At 41.5% G+C, this 21193-nt stretch overlaps 1 protein-coding gene across 8 annotated transcripts in view; it reads left to right on the top strand.

Annotated features, from left to right (window-relative positions):
* The window catches only part of trio (trio Rho guanine nucleotide exchange factor), a 323028-nt gene that overhangs the window by 279694 nt on the left and 22141 nt on the right, over positions 1-21193 (top strand). For all 8 annotated transcript variants that reach the window (XM_087346228.1, XM_087346225.1, XM_087346223.1 and 5 more), the window contains one exon: positions 12477-12555. In XM_087346228.1, the coding sequence (XP_087202354.1) occupies positions 12477-12555 (79 nt within the window). The remainder of the gene's footprint in view (positions 1-12476; positions 12556-21193) is intronic.

Raw genomic sequence — 21193 nt, 5'->3', positions numbered from 1 at the left:
GACTCAAGTAAATTTTATTATTTAAATTGGCTTCAAAAATAACATTTCCTTGACACATATTTGTTCATATGACATTTTACTTTGATTTATCTTATGCATTTTTAACATTGTCAGTAAACGATTTAGTTATTGTAGTAGTTAATATATGTTTATATGTGTTATATACGATATTGGTTATTTATGTTAATTTTTTGTGTGAATGAAAACCTCCGTATGAGGTCTTTTGAACAGGCAGTTCGATTTCAGTTTTTTTTTTTTTTGTATTTCCAATAAACTTGAAAAAAAAACGTAAGTAATTTTTTGCGTAAACCAGCTATCAGAAAAAAATATATTAAGTTTTTCTTATGAACTTTAAGTTTATAAAAAAAAAAATCAATAATGATATATAATAATTTTTATGTAGGGATTCCCTGAGACATGAATATTATTTCAAGGGTTCCACAAGGGCAGAAAGTTTGAGAAACGCTGATCTAAGCTGTCTACTAGCAAGGGGCGGAAATCCCCCCACCCTCCTCCTTGCCGAGTACTAGCCATTCGAAAAACATTCGTTTCCTCTGCCACAGCGTTTATAATTTTGAGCTTTCCTCGGGCTATGTCAGTTGGCTCCATAGACGTTGGACCAAAAGACTATTTTCTGTTCTCTGGAACATTTTTGTGTGTTTTGAAGCCTGGAGTATTTATTTGATTATGACTTTAAAATTTATCACAATGCGATGAGTGAGAATTTCTGTAATCTGTTGTTGATTCTATGCAGAATTTGTTTATAAATTGGTGAGACGCTCGGTTTATGTGCACTCATCTTTGATTTTTGTTGCACTGTACAATTTGTCTTCACCATCAACTCATCGGATCTTTTCCTCAAGATGTGATAACGTTGAATTCGATTCTATAAGTTACGTCTTGTTTCTTCAGTATCGAAAGCCCTTTCTGTTTTCTGCGTACTCCAGAGAACTAATGATGAAGCGTTGCAGTAATTTTACTAAAACAATTGGTGCCATAATGCTAACAGTTATGACATTGAACGCTGATGTTTACATTTGTAGATTGTGGCGAATTAAATTACTGCCTTGCAGATCGTAACATTGGTTCCAGCAATGCGGAGAAGCTGTATCTGGGCATTTTTAACGTGAAACGAATGTTTTAAGTAATTGGGACGCTAGGCAAGATATTGTTTTTAAGAATGCCAACTCATAATTTGCGGATAATGTGGTGTTTAAGAGGAAATGTGTCGTGGGGAAATTTATCTCTCGATCTTATTTATAACCCCAGATATTTGCGAATTGGAATAGGATACGAGCTGATCTGTTTACTCGTGTGTTAACTAACTTCTTCGAATTTGCAGTCGAATATTTTCGGTTTTATGACTTCACCGAGTAGAGTTCTTGAAAAGAAAAACTGTCACTCACGTACTTAAGAAACGTCCCATATTTCATGGAACCCAATGATTCAGCAGTCCGCCATTGTCCCACCTGATTAATCTAGACCACGCCCTGAGTCTTTAAAGTCTTTTAATATTACCCTAAGGTGCTTCCAATAAACTTCTTGTGCATTTCTCGTATCCCTAAGGCGCACAAACGTGAGGCCTACATACTGTCTACAGAATATGGCGTATTCTGTGTGAGGTTTTATGGTCTCATGACGGCGAGGACTTCGATGTTGTTCTGTGTTGTGACGCCGTTTGGATACCAAAGTTTCGGAAGAGCCTGAAAGATGGTGACGGCATGTTCCTCCGAGACGTCGGTGCCAACCTGGAAGTTCACGCACCATCAAAACCTAGAATATCGCTTTGAATAGCCAGGAAAAGATTATCTTTAATGGCAAGGCATAACATTCTGATTGTAGTTGTAAAACTGGGTTATAAATGCGCATGTCCTTGAAGAATATTAATGTAATATTTCATCTGTTCTGCGTGTATGTTATGACTTGGCATCCTTTCGTTCAGTCAGATATTGTTTTATCTACTTTTAGCTTTCCTTAATTAACTTTAATGTAATTCGATTGCTTGCTGTGCATATGTTATTGACGATAAGTTTTTATCTGCAGAAAACTACGGGGAGGGGGGGGGATATTATCACTTGGTACAAACCTGTAAATTTGTAACCGGTTCTGTAACATGTTGAGCTTTCAAAACTGTTTTCTTTTTTTTTTGTGCGTAAAACAGTTTCGTCGTTCGGTCTGGCCACATTTAATAAATACTTAATTATTTCTACAAAGCTTGGACATAGATACAGTTTATTTGAAAGTTCCGACGTCGTCAAAGAAACAGAATTAAATCCGTTGCTGAAGAGCTGTAAAGGATCTGTGTTGATAAATTCCTTAATGCTCTAGCTTTCGCATTTTTCTTTTTGCGTATTGTGTATGTGGGTTATACTGTACAGATTTTCGTCATAGGTTTCTGTGTTATTCATTTTGACGTCAGTTCGAAGTCTCGAGGCCCGCACTTGGAGACATGTAATTCTTTGTATTCCATGTTTAGTACGTGGTCTTCGTACGGGGGTTTCCCTGTGTCTGAGGGCACATTTAACATTTAACATTATTTATGTGTGAAATTCGAACAGATACAATTACAAGCCATGTGACTCTACAAATAGTCATCGCTACAGAGAATAATATAATTTCTGTTTCATTGTTTGTTGGGGGTCAAGGTTAATGAGCAGCCTCAGTAATTCCCCCACACAAGACGTTGTTTTCATCGCCTGTCATCTTATCTGGAATGTCGTACAGTCTTATTGTTATACCTGAGCTGACCTTGACCTGACTTGTAGCGTGACCCCGCTCTGCATAATTTACGTGTCACTTACGTGAATGACTTAGAACGTAAAGGTTTTTAATCTGTGGTTAGTTTGACGTTACATAAATATGCATGATGAGAGGTGAGAATTGCGTACAGAGATTTGGTTGGAAAGCCTGAAGGGAATAGACCGCTTGGAAGATCTCGCCTTGATGGAGATTAAGATATTAAGTGGATCATAGGAAAATAGGGTTGGTTGGTATGGACAGAGTCAAGGAAAGGGGGCTTGTCAACGCATTAATGAATATTCTACTTGCTTCATCTAACAAATTTGTTGAGTAGGTGTGTTTTCGTCAATCTCCATAGCAAGAGTGTTTAAGTGTTTGTGTTCTCCAAACGATTTATAGCTACACTGTCTTTTTAACTCGCCTTCTACAACCAATGTCCTAGTTCGTAGTCTCGCTATCCCCCCCCCATTTCTCTTACCTCCCCTCTCGCGCGCAGGCCACAGGACACCATGGCATAACATGACTGTATTAACCCTTTAGAGCTGACGCCCGGATTTTTTTTTTTTTTTTGTTCTGTCTGGCGACAGGTCCATATGAACAGGATCCTTCCATCCTTTTCTCGGACTGGGACCTGTTCATATACGTTCTTGGCAGATGATCCAGAAGTGGTTTGCCATTGCCTTCTTCTGTGTGTGAATGGAGTAATTGTTGGGATGCCACGGAGGAAAACTCCGTGTTGCCTAGACCACGGCCTTGCCCAACACAAGTTATAAATTCGGGCACCGCCGGGAATCGAACCCGAGACCCCAGGATTACAAGGCCAGCGTTCTAACCGCTAGACCACCTCATCTTATTATTATTTAGTGTTCTGTCTGACGACAGGTCCATATGAACAGGATCCTTCCATCCTTTTCTCGGACTGGGACCTGTTCATATACGTTCTTGGCAGATGATCCAGAAGTGGTTTGCCATTGCCTTCTTCTGTGTGTGAATGGAGTAATTGTTGGGATGCCACGGAGGAAAACTCCGTGTTGCCTAGACCACGGCCTTGCCCAACACAAGTTATAAATTCGGGCACCGCCGGGAATCGAACCCGAGACCCCAGGATTACAAGGCCAGCGTTCTAACCGCTAGACCACCGTGGCTCGCCCGTATTTATAATATAAGAATTCAGTCCGTTCCGCAAAGAAAATACAACACTTTACCATTACAGATTGAAACTGTTTTTCATGGAATATTTCTGTAAGATAAATATGAAGATTGTAACCCATCTCTCTCTCTAATTATGAGTTCTCGATGTTTTCTCAGGCTCTCCAGGTCCTGGAACGGTACTCTAAAACAAAATACCGGTACCTTCCGGATGTTTCAGGTTTATCATTCGCTCTGATCTTACTGTTAGGTGCTAATTAGGCAATGCTCTTATACAATCCAGGAACCAGTTCGTCTTTCGCGACATTTGTTGTGCCACATGCAATTACACTACGCAAGAAAACGAAGAACTTGTTGCCTGATTTCAAAATTAGGCGGTTCTGGTAAATTTTAATCTTGTCGTTAACTTTTTATATGCCACCATTTTCAGTGGAAAGGATATTAAACTTTTGTATACAATAAGATGTTAAAATTAATAATGCGACAGATTAAATACAGAATATTTATATATATTTTTTGTGCGGAACAGTTCAGACATGTAAACTAAACGGATAGCAAACCGCGATAGTTTAGCCAATCATTGCACAATATGACATACTTCTGACCAATGGGCGAGTGACATTTGGCGTTATGTTAACAGCTGCTCGCGTGCTACTGTTCAAGTAGAAACTTTTTCGTATATATTTTTTTGTTACCAAGATGGTGGATTGAGTATTTATAGCGGCAACTTCTCGTAATCTGAGCGTGACAAGACACTGACATCGCCCAGCACTAAGGATAAATAATTGTTGTTGGTGTAAAGCCTATGCTATATCCATATAAGGACGTGTTTCGTTTTGTGTCTGCAAGCATCTCGCCAAATTTGGAAATTCATAGATCAAGTCATGCCAAGTCCAGAGTCACTTCTACAAGTATGGTTGCAGAAACTACTGAGCTCGTGATGTCACTTACCGCCATCTGGAGGAAATGTTGATGTTCAGATTCTGTCACTTCGTCGTAGTTCTACTGGTTTGCGTGATTCGCCTGTCCGGTTTTAAGCTTTTGTTTCGAGTCCGAACACCCGTTAAAAATCCACACAGAGCACCCAGAGAAAGGGCTTCTAAAAATCGCAGTTTCACACGTGGCCAACAAGGCGGAAGGGACGGCAAGGACGCTGCTTTTCGTGTTCGATGAGATGGAAGTGTATTAAAGGACAGAAATCGATAATGCGGATTGCTCCAGTGTGGACCACCAAGAGGGAACTGCTGTCAGCTGATTCCTCCATTTTCTGAATAGATCACTGTAGCCAAATCGTTTTTTGTAAAAATTCTGCATCCAACTCCGTTTACAAAGTGTAAGACTTGAGGTTCTCACAGCGGTGAGTATGAAGATGTCTGTCTTCTGCGTTGTTGCGCTGTGTAGTCTGGTCGATGTTAACCAACGTTTCAGAGGTCATACTGCCTCCATCATCAGGGCGATGAAGATTTCTGTCTTCTGGGTTGTTGCGCTGTGTAGTCTGGTAGATGTTAACCAACGTTTCAGAGGTCATACTGCCTCCGTCATCAGAGTATGAAGATTTCTGTCTTCTGGGTTGTTGCGCTGTGTAGTCTGGTCGATGTTAACCAACGTTTCAGAGGTCATACTGCCTCCGTCATCAGAGTATGAAGATTTCCGTCTTCTGGGTTGTTGCGCTGTGTAGTCTGGTCGATGTTTACCAACGTTTCAGAGGTCATACTGCCTCCGTCATCAGGGTATGAAGATTTCTGTCTTCTGGGTTGTTGCGCTGTGTAGTCTGGTCGATGTTAACCAACGTTTCAGAGGACATACTGCCTCCGTCATCAGGGCGATGAGTATGAAGATTTCCGTCTTCTGGGTTGTTGCGCTGTGTAGTCTGGTCATCAGGGTGATGACACCCTGATGACGGAGGCAGTATGACCTCTGAAACGTTGGTTAACATCAACCAGACTACACAGCGCAACAACCCAGAAGACGGACATCTTAATGTACAAAGTGAATTCAACATTTGGAGGTCACGTTCTTCCAACTTTCGATTAAATTTGTTCCCTTTTGCGGTCTTGGCGATGGGGGGGGGGGGGGGGGGGGGATACACTAAAAATTACTTGTTATATTTAATTTTGCTTCTTAAGGGTTAAACATAGTTTTAACCCCCCCCCCCCTGTTTTACATGAGGCTCAAATTGAAAAAAAAAAGTTTCGTTCTCAAAAATGACGTATCTTACAGAGGTTAGTGTGTCTGCACGTAATTATGCCATTAATACAGATACCTTTTATTTTAAACATTTTATATATGGTAGATACAGAACAGAATGGAAGGAAAGATAATTTATGTACCATGTGCAAAGTCATATTTATATCGTAGCTTTGCAGCAACTGAACATCCAAGATCTCTGAGGTGTCGTGGATGGCATGTACGTAACAGCATGCCGTATATTCACAATTTCAGTCTTGCGTGTATTTATTTTGAATAGGCTGTGCTGCCTTACTGTTTATTTGATGCTGAAAATAAAATTAAGTTTAAAAGTTTTGAGTCTTAGTTGCATAAAATCCCGTAATAGTTTTTGTGGCCGCACTGCTCCGCGTTTTTTCACAGCGCACACAGGAATTTAAATTTAACCGCTTGTATCTTCGATATGAAAGGCGTTTAAAACATTCTCACTGCAGAGCCAGCCTGGTCCGCCAATCTGGCAATGGCTCCGTCAGTCCCAGTTCGGGAAAGAACAACTCTCCCGTTGCCTGTATCTTGATTTTAATTTATTTAATTGTTCGATTACTTAAAACTGCCTTTTCGTCGCGTATGCATCGATTGATTTAGCTTTACGAATACAATTGACGAGTTGTTAGGTATCTGAAAGGAGGTGGTCGCGGCTTATGTCAAGATGGCGTCTGCCTCTTGCTTGCCTGATTTTCGCATTCCGAAAGTCTTCTTATTATCCACTTTTGACGGTCTCATCTGTGGATCTTATGTGGTAAAAAAAATTGTATTCGTCTTTCTTTCAGAAGCTGCTTTATCTGCGTTTAAAGTAGAAAAGAGCTCGTTTATCTCTCCCCCCCTCCCCCTCCATGTAATCTGATAATTCCCCATAAGGTGACAGTAGAGTTTCGTAATAATTTTTCCTTTTAGTTCTAATGTTTGCACTTACACAGGACAGCACAACACAGACAGACTAGTTCAAACTTCCATGCCTAGAGCGGGATTCGAACCCGCGATCCCAGTTTCAACGCCTCTGACCTTTCGCGGCCACTGCGACGTCACATATTAACAGCAAGATAAAACAGCAAAGAAATTGTTTCGTTCAGCTCATCAGAGGTACGAACATAACCCGTAAGATGGAGACTGACGAACAGTGAACGCGTCCACACTGAGCGAACATTGTTTCGGTGTTCGTAATGCTGCCCACGCGCCAGCAATTCGCGAATTCCGTTGTGTACGCACCTTTAAGCGCAAATGGGAGTTATATTATTAAAATGCATCCTCAAAAGTGCGTGGGATTTTGAACTGGAGTCGTGTGGCTGAGGATTGGGACTGATGGAAGGATTTTGTGGTCACGGTAACGAACCTTAATGTTCCATAAAATGAGATTGACTAGTTCAGCGACTCTCAGCTTTTCAGTGAACATTTGCTTGTATCCCAGGTTTTTGTTCGGAGGCAAGCGTTTGGAGAATGTAATTTCTTAAGACAGCCAGGCCTCGGATTTCGTACTGTAATCAGCGTGCGTGTGTTTTGATAATTGTAGGAATCTCTGCATTAACTACATGTTCCTTTCTTATACATGATTTACAGTCATACACGAACCAGTGAAGCATCTTTGTTCCACCCAACGAAAAATGTTGGATTGTAGTTTCCTGTCAATTTCCTCTTTCACGAGTCTGCGCAGTGAGATAGGATGAACAGCTGAAGTAGCCTCAATAACTCAATAGTGTAATCACTGACGGCGCGAGTTTGTTAACGTGTTGGTGTTCGTGTTGTGTTATAAATGTGTTTCTTTTCGTCGTTTCAAGGTGTTTGTTTCACATTCGAAATTCCTTCTTGTAACCTGACGTTGAAGCTTTCAAGTAGACGGACGTCCATTTTGTAGGTACCAGGGGTTTCACTCCCAAACACTAATCTCAGGGATGCACAAGGCTTTCATATGTCCACTGCTTGAAACTACGAAGTGTAATTAATGCGTTGTTTTATCGAATATTGAGTACTTTGTAAATGCTGTTATGAACATAATAACTTTCGATAAAATTTCTCTCGTAATGATTAATAGCTTATTAATGTTATGGCAGGAACTTTTTACCATACAAATTAAGTTTAGGTTCTAAATTTTTTTGTTACAATAGAATTTCATGGCCTGCTTGTAATTAGCCTATTAGCAAATTAGGCTGTGGTGAGATTTCAGGTTCTCACGACAGCGATTATGAAGATGGCAGCCTTCTGGGATACTGCCCCCGTGTAGTCTGGTAGAAATTGACCGACGTTTCAGAGGAATGTGCTTTCTCCGTCATGACGGCGTTGATGGAGTCATTATACCAGAAGGCTGTCATCTTATGGATTCGTCTGGTTCAGGATAGCAACAATTCTACTGAGCTACTGTTAGTGTCGTTAAATAAACACGTAATGAATAGCGACAACGAATTTCTTCAGTGGTGTGAGCGACTGGAAGCTTCTCAAGAAGGGCCTGTGCACAGAGTTTGTTGAAATTGTGGTATATTGACATGTGCAGCTTAACTGCATGGTTACAACACTTCCATGATGTCAGTTTTGTCTCGCGTAAACTAGACTTCAGCGTCATATCTAAATAAAGAGCTGCTGTTCTGTCGACAGATTAGAGGAAAGAGCTTGCAGACGCTTCTCAGTGTTTTATGTAATTATCCAAGTGACTGAACCAGGTCTGGTTATTCCAAGTTGGCCTCGTATTGACGGAAGTAGTATTTCTTGTTACATAAGTAGTTAATCATTTAAGTACTGTTTTGGACATTATTCTTGTTTTTTATCTCCGCAGAAAAACGACTGACATGAAGAAGGCTGTCTTGTCTGTGTTGTAGCGCCGTGTAATCTTGGTAGAAGTCTGGTCGCCCCCATCGCCTTGATGATGGAGGCAGCAAGGACCTCTGAAGCGTTTGTAAACTTCTACAAAACTACACGGGGCTACAACACAGAAGACAGCCATCTTAAAATAATTGTTGTTTACGCTGATAAAGATAGAAAACCCCTTAAGTGCTAAAGGAGAGTAACTGGGTGTCGAAGCAGGTAGTAGATATTTTTAGTTACGCTGGTTATGAAATTTTACTGAAATGTTGAATGGTTTTCACATAACGCGACTGAAATTGCAGTTTACAAAACACATTTTCCGAATTTTTTAAATTTTAAAACGGAACGGAGTGATGCGTATTGAAATAGAATACCCACCATCCTTTTCCAGGGATCCCGTTTTTGATTTTCCGTCCCAGACCAAATGGAGGAAAGTGTTTGTGGGTGACCCTGAAGGCGCCGACAGGAGACAGCAACAGACCACAGAGCGCGTACGTGAAACGATGATTATGATGAAATCACTGTTCTTATTTATTTAAATGTCCTAGTTATGTCCGTCCTCGTGATCACCGTTATAACTCACCGGCGCTCACCAGTTAGGTTATCGCCGACACGGCGCCGCTGACTGATGCCCAATATGGCGTCGGTTGATAGACCAGGTTTATTGCATGGTCCAACCTTCGCATTTGCACGTTGACAAACACCGCGTAGACACCAGCTCCGGGGCCTACTCAGTCCAGGGAGGCTTCTTCTCTATAGGCGTGATCACGACCACTCGCCTGAGTGCAGGGCCCGTATTAACCCTCTGAAACCGAAGTTTCTTCTGAATATAAAGAATTCAGTCCGTACCGCGAAGAAAACACAACACTTTACCATTAAAAATGACAACTGGTTGACGCTGTTTAAGGAAATAATCGCTGTTTACACTGAGAACAATCCGAAACCCATGCATACAAAACGCAGAGTTATTAAGTGTTTGAAGCAGGTGGTACATATAGTTACCACTGGGTCTTAAAGGGTTAAGAATGTGTGGCGCTGTACCTCCATTCCTTCAAACGTTTTCGTTGTGTGGTATTTAGTTAATCACAAAGTCAGCTTAACTTTGAGCTTCGCTCACAAGGACAGCCTTGCCTCATACACTTTTGTCAGGTGTAGGGGATAACTTTGCCTTAGCCCGTCCGCACACTGCATGAGATTTACATTCCACCGAAACAGTGTGATATTCCGAGGCGCTTCTAGACGTCAGCTGCTTTGAGCCACCGTCCTGCACCTTCCCGCACCATATGACGACAAAGCACGTGGTCGGTGGATAGTGTTTCTGTCGTAAACTAGTTATCGGAACAGTTATTAATCATCATGACTTTTTTTTCTGAAAGGCAGAAACTGTTGGAGTGTGCAAATAATTAGCGAAACTTTCATCTGTAGGTTCAAGTCCTATCAGTGACTCACGGTTTATTAAAATAAAATAAAAGATAAGTCGTGATCATTCTAATTCCACTTTTGTGACCGCGAAAGACACAGGTTTCTAAGACAGCGAATCACACGTTGCTTAACCCTCGTGTGTATAAAAAAAACAGCGACTGCCATGTTACATTTCTTTTGCATTATTTCAGATTTTCCAACTTTGCGCGTTAGCCCACTTTTACTCCAGGGTCTTACGTTTTGTGTGTGTCATTCTCAAAACGCTGACGCTGACCGGACAGGAATTTCTTGAGGTGTAGGAAAAGATGGAAATCACTGGGAGCGAGGTCCGGGCTGTAGGGTGGATGATTAAACACCTCCCAGCTGAACTCCTGCAGGAGACTTGCTGTCCGTCGAGCCGTGTGCGGCCTAGCGTTATCACTGACCGTACTTCACAGTCGGCGGGAGCTGGAATAAGAACCTCCATCTTCAACAGCTGCAACGATGCTACTGTGAGAACGCGGGAAGTTCCGTTAGTGCATGCGCCATGCTACGTCATTGCTCTATCACGTACGCACAGTCGCTTCGCGCAATATAAGGTTTGCTAGCTGTGGGACGAGTGGGAAACTTACTTTTGGGACGCGCCTCGTAATTCACATATTCTTTTCGTGTAACATCGAATCATCTAGCAGTTGTGATGCCATTTAAAACGATGTTGATTTGTCGATTCTTTGGTCACGTAAAGACGTTTTTCGAATTGCTTGATGTGAATGGTGGTTTAGAGATGGTGACTGATGAGGTCGTTGCCTGCGGAGACTGAGGGTAACGTTGAGAAATTCAGTGGGGCCGGTGTAAGGGTCGATATTCGAACTCTTTGACATCTCGAATATGAGGTACGCCCTCTAACGATTGCACACTAGTGAGCGCAAGGCAGCATCTTGGTTATTTTGCTTTCGTTCTTTTCGCAGATTGTGTTTCTTTTCAATATTTCAGCCTCTTTTGAGTATTTTGCTGGTACGTAATTTCTTAGCGGCCTGGCTCTTCCGAACTCTTTAGTGGACCCTTAGGTTCCATAAATGGTGAAGAATTTCTTGATGAACTGAAGATAAAGGAGTGTTCCCCTTAGGGGTCATCATTAATTTTCAATCGAATGAAGCCTTTTCCTTGGGCGTTGTGTGACCATGTCACTGAATTTTCTTTTGTATTTCTCAACTTTTCCTTCCTTATCTGCGTGTTCCTGTATCTTATCTAAGTATAAATCTCGTTTTATTCCATGATATCGCCGTTAATTGTGCTCTAAGTTTCCCCTTTACATTTTAATGAACCCATTCTGTTTAAAGTGCGTCTCGTTTTATAACGTTGCTCGTTTGTTTTTTATATAAGAAAATGCTTGCTGAAGGAAGTACGATAAGCTTATTAGTTGAAGTGTGCTAAATCGCAGTCTACTTTTGCTTATCGCACTGTTTGATTGGCAAATAACGAACTGGAACGTCCCAGGAAGTCACGTTGCAGCTCCCGAGGTTCGGTCTCCGCCGTACAGCAGATGTAGGTCATTTTGAATTCAGTGAAATGTACAGTTCAACTACTTAAGCGTGGCTGCTGTCAACACGATGCGCACGCAGTATATTTGGACGAGTCCACTAATAAAAGGAAGGAGATTAAGAGGCGTGTGGGGAAGTTCAGTCGCACAGCCTTGCTACTTAACTGACCCATTGCACCTAGAATCTCAACACCCAACACCTTTCCCCTCCCGCCGTGTTTTTGTGCCTCGTGTAAGAAAATTAATTGTGTAGTAACTAACATTTGGGCAGGGGTTCTCAACCTGTGCGTTTGTGGCCACTGCGTAATGCAATGTATATCTGTTTAATTAAAATAGTTAATTCTAATAACTTATCTGTTAAAGAAAATTATTCAGTGCAGAAATTAAAAGTTAACCGGACTTTGCTGTAGGTTCTAATTTTTATAATTTATGTTACTACGTATTTCGTCGTGTTAGTGCTGTTTAACTTGTGGCATCATGTTATGTATAAACGTCTTTATTTTCTTGTTTGAGAGATTGGAATTTAACAGCCTGTTTTGTAATTATCTTTGAGGTGGTAAATGGAATTTTTTTTTTTAAATTTTCGATGACTTGGTATGTTTTGAAAGTCGTGTGTTCTTCCTTGTTGCAGAACCCGGCACAAGCGATGGCAGCGTCGCTGGTACAGTGACCACCAGTTCGCCAGTCAACAAACGTAGGGTCTTCAGCGGGTGAGTGTCAGACCTCTAAAGCTCAAGAGTCCAAGTAACATTTAAAGACTCATTCCGTACCTCGGAGAGAACACACATCTTCATTATCAAGTTCGCTTGGTTAATACCGTTTTGGGGTCATAATCGCTTGTTACTCTGACAATCATATGAAACTGACAAGTGCGTCTTGTAGGCAAATTGCACGGTTAGCCTCGATAAAGCGGGTGGTACAAGGTTCAAAATGTCGCCAATTCCGCGCCTTTTTTTGGAGCTGGACGTTACGACAACACGCGGTAGTAATACTGCGATAAGTCAGGAAATTTCGTCATTTTATAGCGAGTGAGACAGTAAGGAAAGTAATGTTTGATAAGGTTTTATGGCTTGTTCGAAACAAATAGGACTCTGTGCTTTGTAGGGATGGGCTGCTGGGTGGGGATACAGAAAATGTTGCTTATGGCCAGCAGTTTGTCAGATACTACGAAATATCACCAGTTTCCTGTGAATGTACGAGGTGCGATCAGAAAGTTTCAAGACTGTGTCAATAGAGGGCGAACCGGATGTAGTACGAGCTTCTGCCGCTAGGGGGTGCGGCCTACATTCATAGTGAATCAGTGTGCCAGCCGGCATCATCGAATTAGCATTTGTTTCTTAGTTACGGGCGTTTTGGTAGTGCATTACACTGACCCTCCTGCGATTTCGGAATGGCGTGTACATCAAATTTTGCCAAAGACTCGCCAAAACGGCTACGGAAACCTATGAAATGCTAAAGCAAGCATTTGGGGAGTCCGCAATGGGTCGTGCACAAACTTTTGTGTGGCATTCACGTTTTAAAAATGGCCGAACCTCTGTCGATGATGACGAGCGTTCTGGACGACCATCTTCGAGCACAACGCCCGAAAATGTTACTAAGATTCGGCAGGCCATTCACGAAGATCGACGTCGTACCATCAACGACTTGTGCGACATTGTTGGGATAGGCTATGGGACCTGTCAGCTGATTCTAAAGGAAGAACTCCACATGCGACGCATCCTGTCTGAGGACCAGAAGCAGAATCGACTTCTCGTTTGTCAGGAGCTCAAAGATCTTGCAAGAACCGACCCCAACTTCCTTTCTAAGCTCCGTGTGACTTCTTCCTCTTCCCAAAGATGAAAATTCAGCTAAAGGGAAGGAGATTTGAGACGATAGAAGAGATTCAGGCAGAATCGCAGATGGTGCTTGACAGGCTGACAAAGAAAGATTTCCAGGGATGCTTCCAGGCTTGGCAGCGGCGCTGGGATCGTTGTGTTCACTCCCAGGGGAACTACTTCGAGGGTGATGGATGAATTTAATACCTGAGATAAGTGTACGGGTTTTTATAGGCGCAGTCTAGAAACTTTCTGATCGCACCTCGTATATGTGTTCGTATCCAGCTCCCAAGTTCTGGCACATCTGTAAGCGGGTTTTATCCTCAGTGCCTCATGGGACCTGCGTGTTCAGTGCCTAACGCCCTTTTTATTTCAGTTTTATGTGTCAAATTTACTACACTTACCCTACCATGAAGGCTGGTTTCATGTTGTCGATTTGAAAATAGAATATTTTTATATATGCTTTAGTATTGAAATATATCAGAATTTTTATGTGGTTGGACCTACTGGGAAAATTCGTTTAATGTACAAGAGAGAGAGACGCAGTTCGTGATGGGTACGTCTTCGTATCACCACGTTGATCCTCATTTTGGACATGCGCATTCAGAATAATAGTACATTCGCTTGTGTTACTAAGATCGTGCCCTGGTCACTGCTGTGATGGTCGTACGTGAAAGAGAATCCTGATTTTGTGTATTAATTGTTATTCCGATTTGAATTTATTGTCGTCTGATGGTTCGGGCCCGTTCTTATCCCACGTGACCTCATCTGTTAACGCCGTATCTGACTTGGAGTTTGCCATTTCTCCTGCTGCAGTTTACAATAAACGTGACTCCTGACATTCTCATTTTCTGTTGCCCTATACGTTCCTGATAAGACGTCTAAGACCGATATCTGCCGCCCTTTTTATTTATATTTCGTTCTATTGGTTGGATTCCTTCTTGCACGGTGTTGTAAACACGCAAGTTTTGTAATGTGAAGATCATTCAAGCAGAGCGACTGATAGGGAAGTTATGGGACGTCTTGTATGACGACTTTATAAATTTCTATCCAAGTATTTAATCAAGATTCCGTTCATTCCACTAAAATATTCTTGATGTGGGAGATTAAACCTTCTTTCCCGTATCGGGGTTTCGATTCCCGACAGGGGCAGACTCTGGGGCTCACCCAGCATCCTGTCCAGTGGATACCGGGATCTTTTCTCGGGGGTAAACTCACTGCCGAGGTTGAGAATGAATAGGAGCTTTTATGCACATAAAAACTGTTCACTGCACACCTTTAAGAAAATGACAGTCCTGTGTCTTTTTTTTTATATCCTCTGTCAGTCATTTGATTGAATGATACGTCATTTAAAGGCCCCGCAAAATTTTAATCGTAAAACCTAAACGTATATAGGCGCTACAGACTGTTGCTTCGATGTGCGACTTGTATTTTTCTGGATTTCTTTCCCCTTTATGGCGAAGGCAGTCTTCTATCAGATAAGACTATTGCAGTAATTGCCATGCATAATGACTGATAACACTATACTAGAAGGTTTGCTACGAACACGTTCGTGGTTGCTTGCGTTGTTCATGCCTGCTCTCTATGCTACTTAAGTACTTATGAGATATACTTAAATAATTTGCGTGTTCATTGTGCGTGTTACGGTTTGTTATGATTTGTTTTTAACTTGTGTACCCCAGAACAGTTTTGACCCATTAAAGTCCTGTATGTTCAGATCAGTCAATCTTTGTAATGGCGAAGTGTGGTGTTTTCTTTGCGGTACGACTTGAATTATTATATATTTTGATTGATCTTTCCGCAGGAAATAAGGTATTAATATGCACGTAAGCAGGGCGGCTTTCCTAGAAATGAGAATCCAGGTCCGAAGTGGAAGTTGTACTGTCTTCTGACTCTCAGCTAACAAACAGAATACACCTGAACGGTTGAACACATGGTGGTAGGATTTTAGTTAAAGAATGTAATTCTTTAGACGGTGAAAAATTACATTTACGAAAATTGTAATCGTGCAATTTAAAATAAATGTGTGTTTTCGTTATAGAATACATTACTCACTGGCAGAGAATATGGCAAATATGACGTACTCACACATAATAAACAGTTAACTAAACATTTCACACATTCACAATGAATAAGACTGCATGTGATTCATTAGCGGCTAACCGCAAATACATTATGTATTTATCATCAGTCGTTTGTTACAGCAACAGAAATTAACTCCGTGGAGCAAAGTCCTGGAGAATCATGATCGTTCACAAGAGCGAACTGAATCTAGTCAACGTCATCACACCATTTTTTTTTTAATTTCCATTTTAATATTATCTTCCTGTCTTAACCAAAGTATGTCACACCTCTCAGGGTTTCCAGTTGAAATGCTACACGAGTTTCTCAAATACCTCTTTCGCGTTGCTTGATCGACAAGTCCATCCTACTTGAATTCATTACCTTGGTAGTATTTGGTGAAGAATTTAATTAATAAGTTCCGTCCCACATAATTTTCTCATGCCGATTCCAAGAGACAAAAGGTTCAATTCCTCTAAAACAGGAGTTATCATTAGTTTTATGTGTTTTTAGTCTTTACGATTCTATGTAAGAGACGGGAAAATAAAACATTCTAAATTTAATCCTATTGAGCATTCCCTGAATTTAACATCTCCCGACTCCTACGTAAGTGTTTGTTGGTTTTAACGTTTAATTTAAACTTTGTTACTATATCACATGGCCGGCGACGATTATCAGGCGAGGAACATCACTTTGCTATGCGACCTCATCTTCGTGTTTATTATTATTAGCCAGTGACTTTAGCTCTCTTAAGTGGCTGGATAATCACTTGCCTTTGTCGAAATGTGAAGCAGTATAGAAATTAATGTCTACAACACGTAATAGAAACGCTCCTGGAAGGCGTAAAGGAAACACTTGTTTCAGATCGTGTATACGTGAGAAATTGAAGGAGGGCGTCTCGTCGCTACTGTCATATTTATTTAAACTTTTGGCCGCATAGAGTAAAGAGACCGGATTAAAATAAATTCATATGTGCGGTTTTCTCGTAGGCATTTGGTTTATTTATTTATTTAGTGTTCTGTCTGACGACAGATCCATATGAACAGGATCCTTCCATCCTCTTCTCGGACTGGGACCTGTTCATATACGTTCTTGGCAGATGATCCAGAAGTGGTTTGCCATTGCCTTCTTCTGTGTGTGAATGGGATGCCACGGAGAAACCGGGGAAGCCCCGGAGGAAAACTCTGTGTTGCCTAGACCACGGCCTTGCCCAACACAAGTTATAAATTCGGGCACCGCCGGGAATCGAACCCGAGACCCCCCCCACGGCCTTGCCCAACACAAGTTATAAATTCGGGCACCGCCGGGAATCGAACCCGAGACCCCCCCAGGATTACAAGGCCAGCGTTCTAACCGCTAGACCACCGTGGCACACGCATTTGGGTTTACCGCAAAGAAATGAAGACCTTCATTCGAAGGAACCGCAAATAAAGAAATGAAAACTATATTTCTTGTACATATGTCAAGAATACATATTTACAAGAACATTCCCATTACCAACGTCTTAATATTTTAATAACTGATTACGCTTATGAACTGACTTTTGCAAGTTAACTGTGGTTCTGATACCAAATACATAAACATTTGTATTAGCGACGACATCATTGTAGTGCCAAATTTTTTTAAAAAAAAAACGTTAATTGTTTACTTAGTAATTTTTAATGATATGAATAAAACTATTGGTCATATTAAAAATATCGATCCAACCCGGTGTGGTCAAATACTTATCATCAACCCTAATTCAGTAGTGATTTTTATGTGTATGTACTTCACCTGAAGATGGCTGTACCAGGTCGAAACATGTATTGTAACTTCGAGTTAAGTTGGTTTTCCACCGTAGCCTAGCTTTGTCTCTGTGCGTTATACGACGCTGCTGGGCATACTTAATATTAATACATTTTGCTTTGCTAGTCTCAGAGGTTTAAACCGACTGATCTACGTTGTGTTATTGTTTTCACGGGATGTGGTGTTACTGTTAATTCATGCGTTTTCTAATTAGCCATTCGTGTAGGGGTTTATCCGACTTACACTTGACTTTTGTCACGAGAATTCCAAATGTGGCGGATAAGTCTGTTACAGTGTCATCGTCTCTCTTGCACAAGCTGTTCGTGAGGCCAGGACATGACAAGTTCATCGTGTTTTCTTTGACAGAATATCGTTATCAGCATTCATTTCTTATCTGGCTTTTTTTTTACCTCTCTCCGAGAGTCTACACGTGAGAAGCAATGGAAAGGAATTGCAGGTTGTGAGTTGCGGATGGTTGGTGTGACTGACGCCGTGTTAGTGTTCCTGGTGTTTTGCCGATGAATCGCTCTGTGTCTTATCCGTCCAGCAAGTTCGTTGCGCGTCGGAAACAAGATTCATCATGGTGAGCCCATCCGGAAATATTATTGCTTACGAATCAGTTCATTTAGAGTCAGTTCACCGTAGGGCGTGTTCGGACTCTTTTTTGGTGCTTATGTGACGCCCACGGTGGTCTAGCGGTTAGAACGCTGGCCTTGTAATCCTGGGGGTCTCGGGTTCGATTCCCGGCGGTGCCCGAATTTATAACTTGTGTTGGGCAAGGCCGTGGTCTAGGCAACACGGAGTTTTCCTCCGTGGCATCCCAACAATTACTCCATTCACACACAGAAGAAGGCAATTGCAAACCACTTCTGGATCATCTGCCAAGAACGTATATGAACAGGTCCCAGTCCGAGAAAAGGATGGAAGGATCCTGTTCATATGGACCTGTCGTCAGACAGAACACTAAATAATAATAAGATGAGGTGGTCTAGCGGTTAGAACGCTGGCCTTGTAATCCTGGGGTCTCGGGTTCGATTCCCGGCGGTGCCCGAATTTATAACTTGTGTTGGGCAAGGCCGTGGTCTAGGCAACACGGAGTTTTCCTCCGGGGGCTTCCCCGGTTTCTCCGTGGCATCCCAACGATTACTCCATTCACACACAGAAGAAGGCAATGGCAAACCACTTCTGGATCATCTGCCAAGAACGTATATGAACAGGTCCCAGTCCGAGAAAAGGATGGAAGGATCCTGTTCATATGGACCTGTCGTCAGACAGAACACTAAATAAAAAAAATAATAAAATGTGACGTCACTGGATATTGATGTCCACCGAAAGAATCGGCCACGGCTTTATATTGGTGCAGTGCGTAAAGCTGATTGAGCAAGACGGTTCTAAATACGAGTACAGTCTCACTTGCTGGTAGTTGACTTGGTGTTTCGAATGTTCTTACGATCTGTGACGGGCGAAAATATGTTTTTGCCCTAATGAAAAGTAAAGACCTCATTCGATTCTAGTGAGGAGGTCGATATGCCAGTAGATACAGAAGAAACTTGACTGAATGTAAGATGGAAAGATGTTCAATAAGCTCTAAGTTCAAATATTTGGGAACTATGGTTTCTTTTTGTATGGGTTTGAAACGTGGTATCTGTTCCTAAGGGAATGTATGCATTAATTTTGCTTCGGAGTAGGGTAATGATGATAATATTTCGACGTAAGAGGAAATAACAGAACAATAGATAGAAATGTGTTATTAGAAGTTTAATATTATTGGTAGGAAGTTCCTTATAAAATGTTGGTACACAACGAATGGAATACCACATAGTAAACTTGCTTGGCAAGTTAAAGTGTCTTGTAGGTTGAGTAACAACTTTAATAGCTTATTAATGTAAATTTTGTTGCAAAATCTTTGCGTTTCATGCGATATCTAAACCAAAAGATTACACAATAGTTTATAAGATGATATAGTTGCGTCATATTGTGAAATTTAATTAATTATTCGGTTTTTGTCCGTCTAATCACAATTCATATTTAAAATTTACAATTAAGATAATTAAAATATCATTTTACGAGGCTCGTCCTTAAAGTAAGTTTCCCTGGGGCCGTTTACAGAAACAAAACACAATTTCATGGAAATATTTATTGCAACAGATACAGCAAGTGTCCAGCTATTTTTCAACACATTCTCCACCGGAATTGAGACATTTGTCATACCGTGGGACCAACTTTTGAATACCTGTGTCGTAGAAGTCTGCCGCCTGGGATTGGAACCACTGTGTGACAACCATCTCCGCCTCTCTGTCATTCTCAAAACGCTGACGCTGACCGGACAGGAATTTCTTGAGGTGTAGGAAAAGATGGAAATCACTGGGAGCGAGGTCCGGGCTGTAGGGTGGATGATTAAACACCTCCCAGCTGAACTCCTGCAGGAGACTTGCTGTCCGTCGAGCCGTGTGCGGCCTAGCGTTATCACTGACCGCACTTCACAGTCGGCGGGAGCTGGAATAAGAACCTCCATCTTCAACAGCTGCAACGATGCTACTGTGAGAACGCGGGAAGTGCCTTTAGTGCATGCGCCATGCTACGTCATTGCTCTATCACGTACGCACAGTCGCTTCGCTCAATATAAGGTTTGCTAGCTGTGGGACGAGTGGGAAACTTACTTTTGGACGCGCCTCGTATGTTCGAACATAAAATTATATTTTAATTATCTTAATTGTAAATTTTAAATATGAATTGTGATTAGACGGACAAAAACTGAATAACAATAGTTTATGTAAAGCTGAAAAAACTTTTATTTTCCAAAAGTTGTAGATTTCTGTCGTAACGGGGTTTGAATAAGTTTCTGGAGTAATTTTAAGTTACGGGCTCCCATTTCAGTTTTACAGCTTCTTTGTGAATTACTATTTGGAAAAGATGTGAAGGCAGCAGAAATGGCATAGCTTAAGACAGTCCGAACATTTTATGAATATACTGAGGAAAATCACGGAACTGTCAGTGGTGTTTGTCTATTGAGCTTTGACGTGCGGTAGGATTCGCTTTATCCGACATGTGTACGTCTCTGTTGGGGGCTGTTTTGATGTCTCTGACACAGCTTGGTGACTGTTCGTAGAGAACAGAAATAAAATTGGCACATGTCTCTTGCAAACAGAACACGTCGAAAAGAATCCGAAGTAATGTGGATGCAGTTAGCCACGTCACAATTCTCACGCGTTTGTGAATCATAATTTAGAAATAGTTATTGTTGAGTCATACAAATGTGCAATTTATTTTGGAAATTTGTTGGCAGGTCAATGTTACCTCAGTTTAGGGACGTTGGGGGTGCAGATGGTTTGGAAAGCTTGAACACTAAGTCTGTTGTGGGGAGCGAATGTGGCGCTCCAGGGCGTTCGGTCTTTAAAAGAAACGTCGGAGGCTGGTTGGTCGTACTGTTGTCATGTGACAGTCGTGTGCGCGCGCATGACAGCCGTGTTGTTTGAATCCTACAGTAGCCTGATTTAAAAGTATCACAGATAGAACGTGTCTGCACAAGGTACGAAGGTTGGATGACGAAATTTCTCGGCCAAACTTCGCTGTTTATTGGTTGATATTCGTATTCGAAAGGTCCCGAGTTTGAATATCTTCTGGAATTTTTTATTTTCCTTATTCTATCGAGGCAAATTCTCATGTGATACTTCGTATGTGATAGCCC

Source organism: Zootermopsis nevadensis, unplaced genomic scaffold (genome assembly GCF_977971745.1).
Source record: "Zootermopsis nevadensis isolate Lab colony 2312 unplaced genomic scaffold, Znev_1.0 Znev_ptg000010l, whole genome shotgun sequence".
In the NCBI taxonomy this organism is placed as follows: domain Eukaryota; kingdom Metazoa; phylum Arthropoda; class Insecta; order Blattodea; family Termopsidae; genus Zootermopsis; species Zootermopsis nevadensis.
The sequence above is the reverse complement of the archived record's forward strand: the minus strand, read 5'-3'. Positions and strand labels throughout refer to the sequence as shown.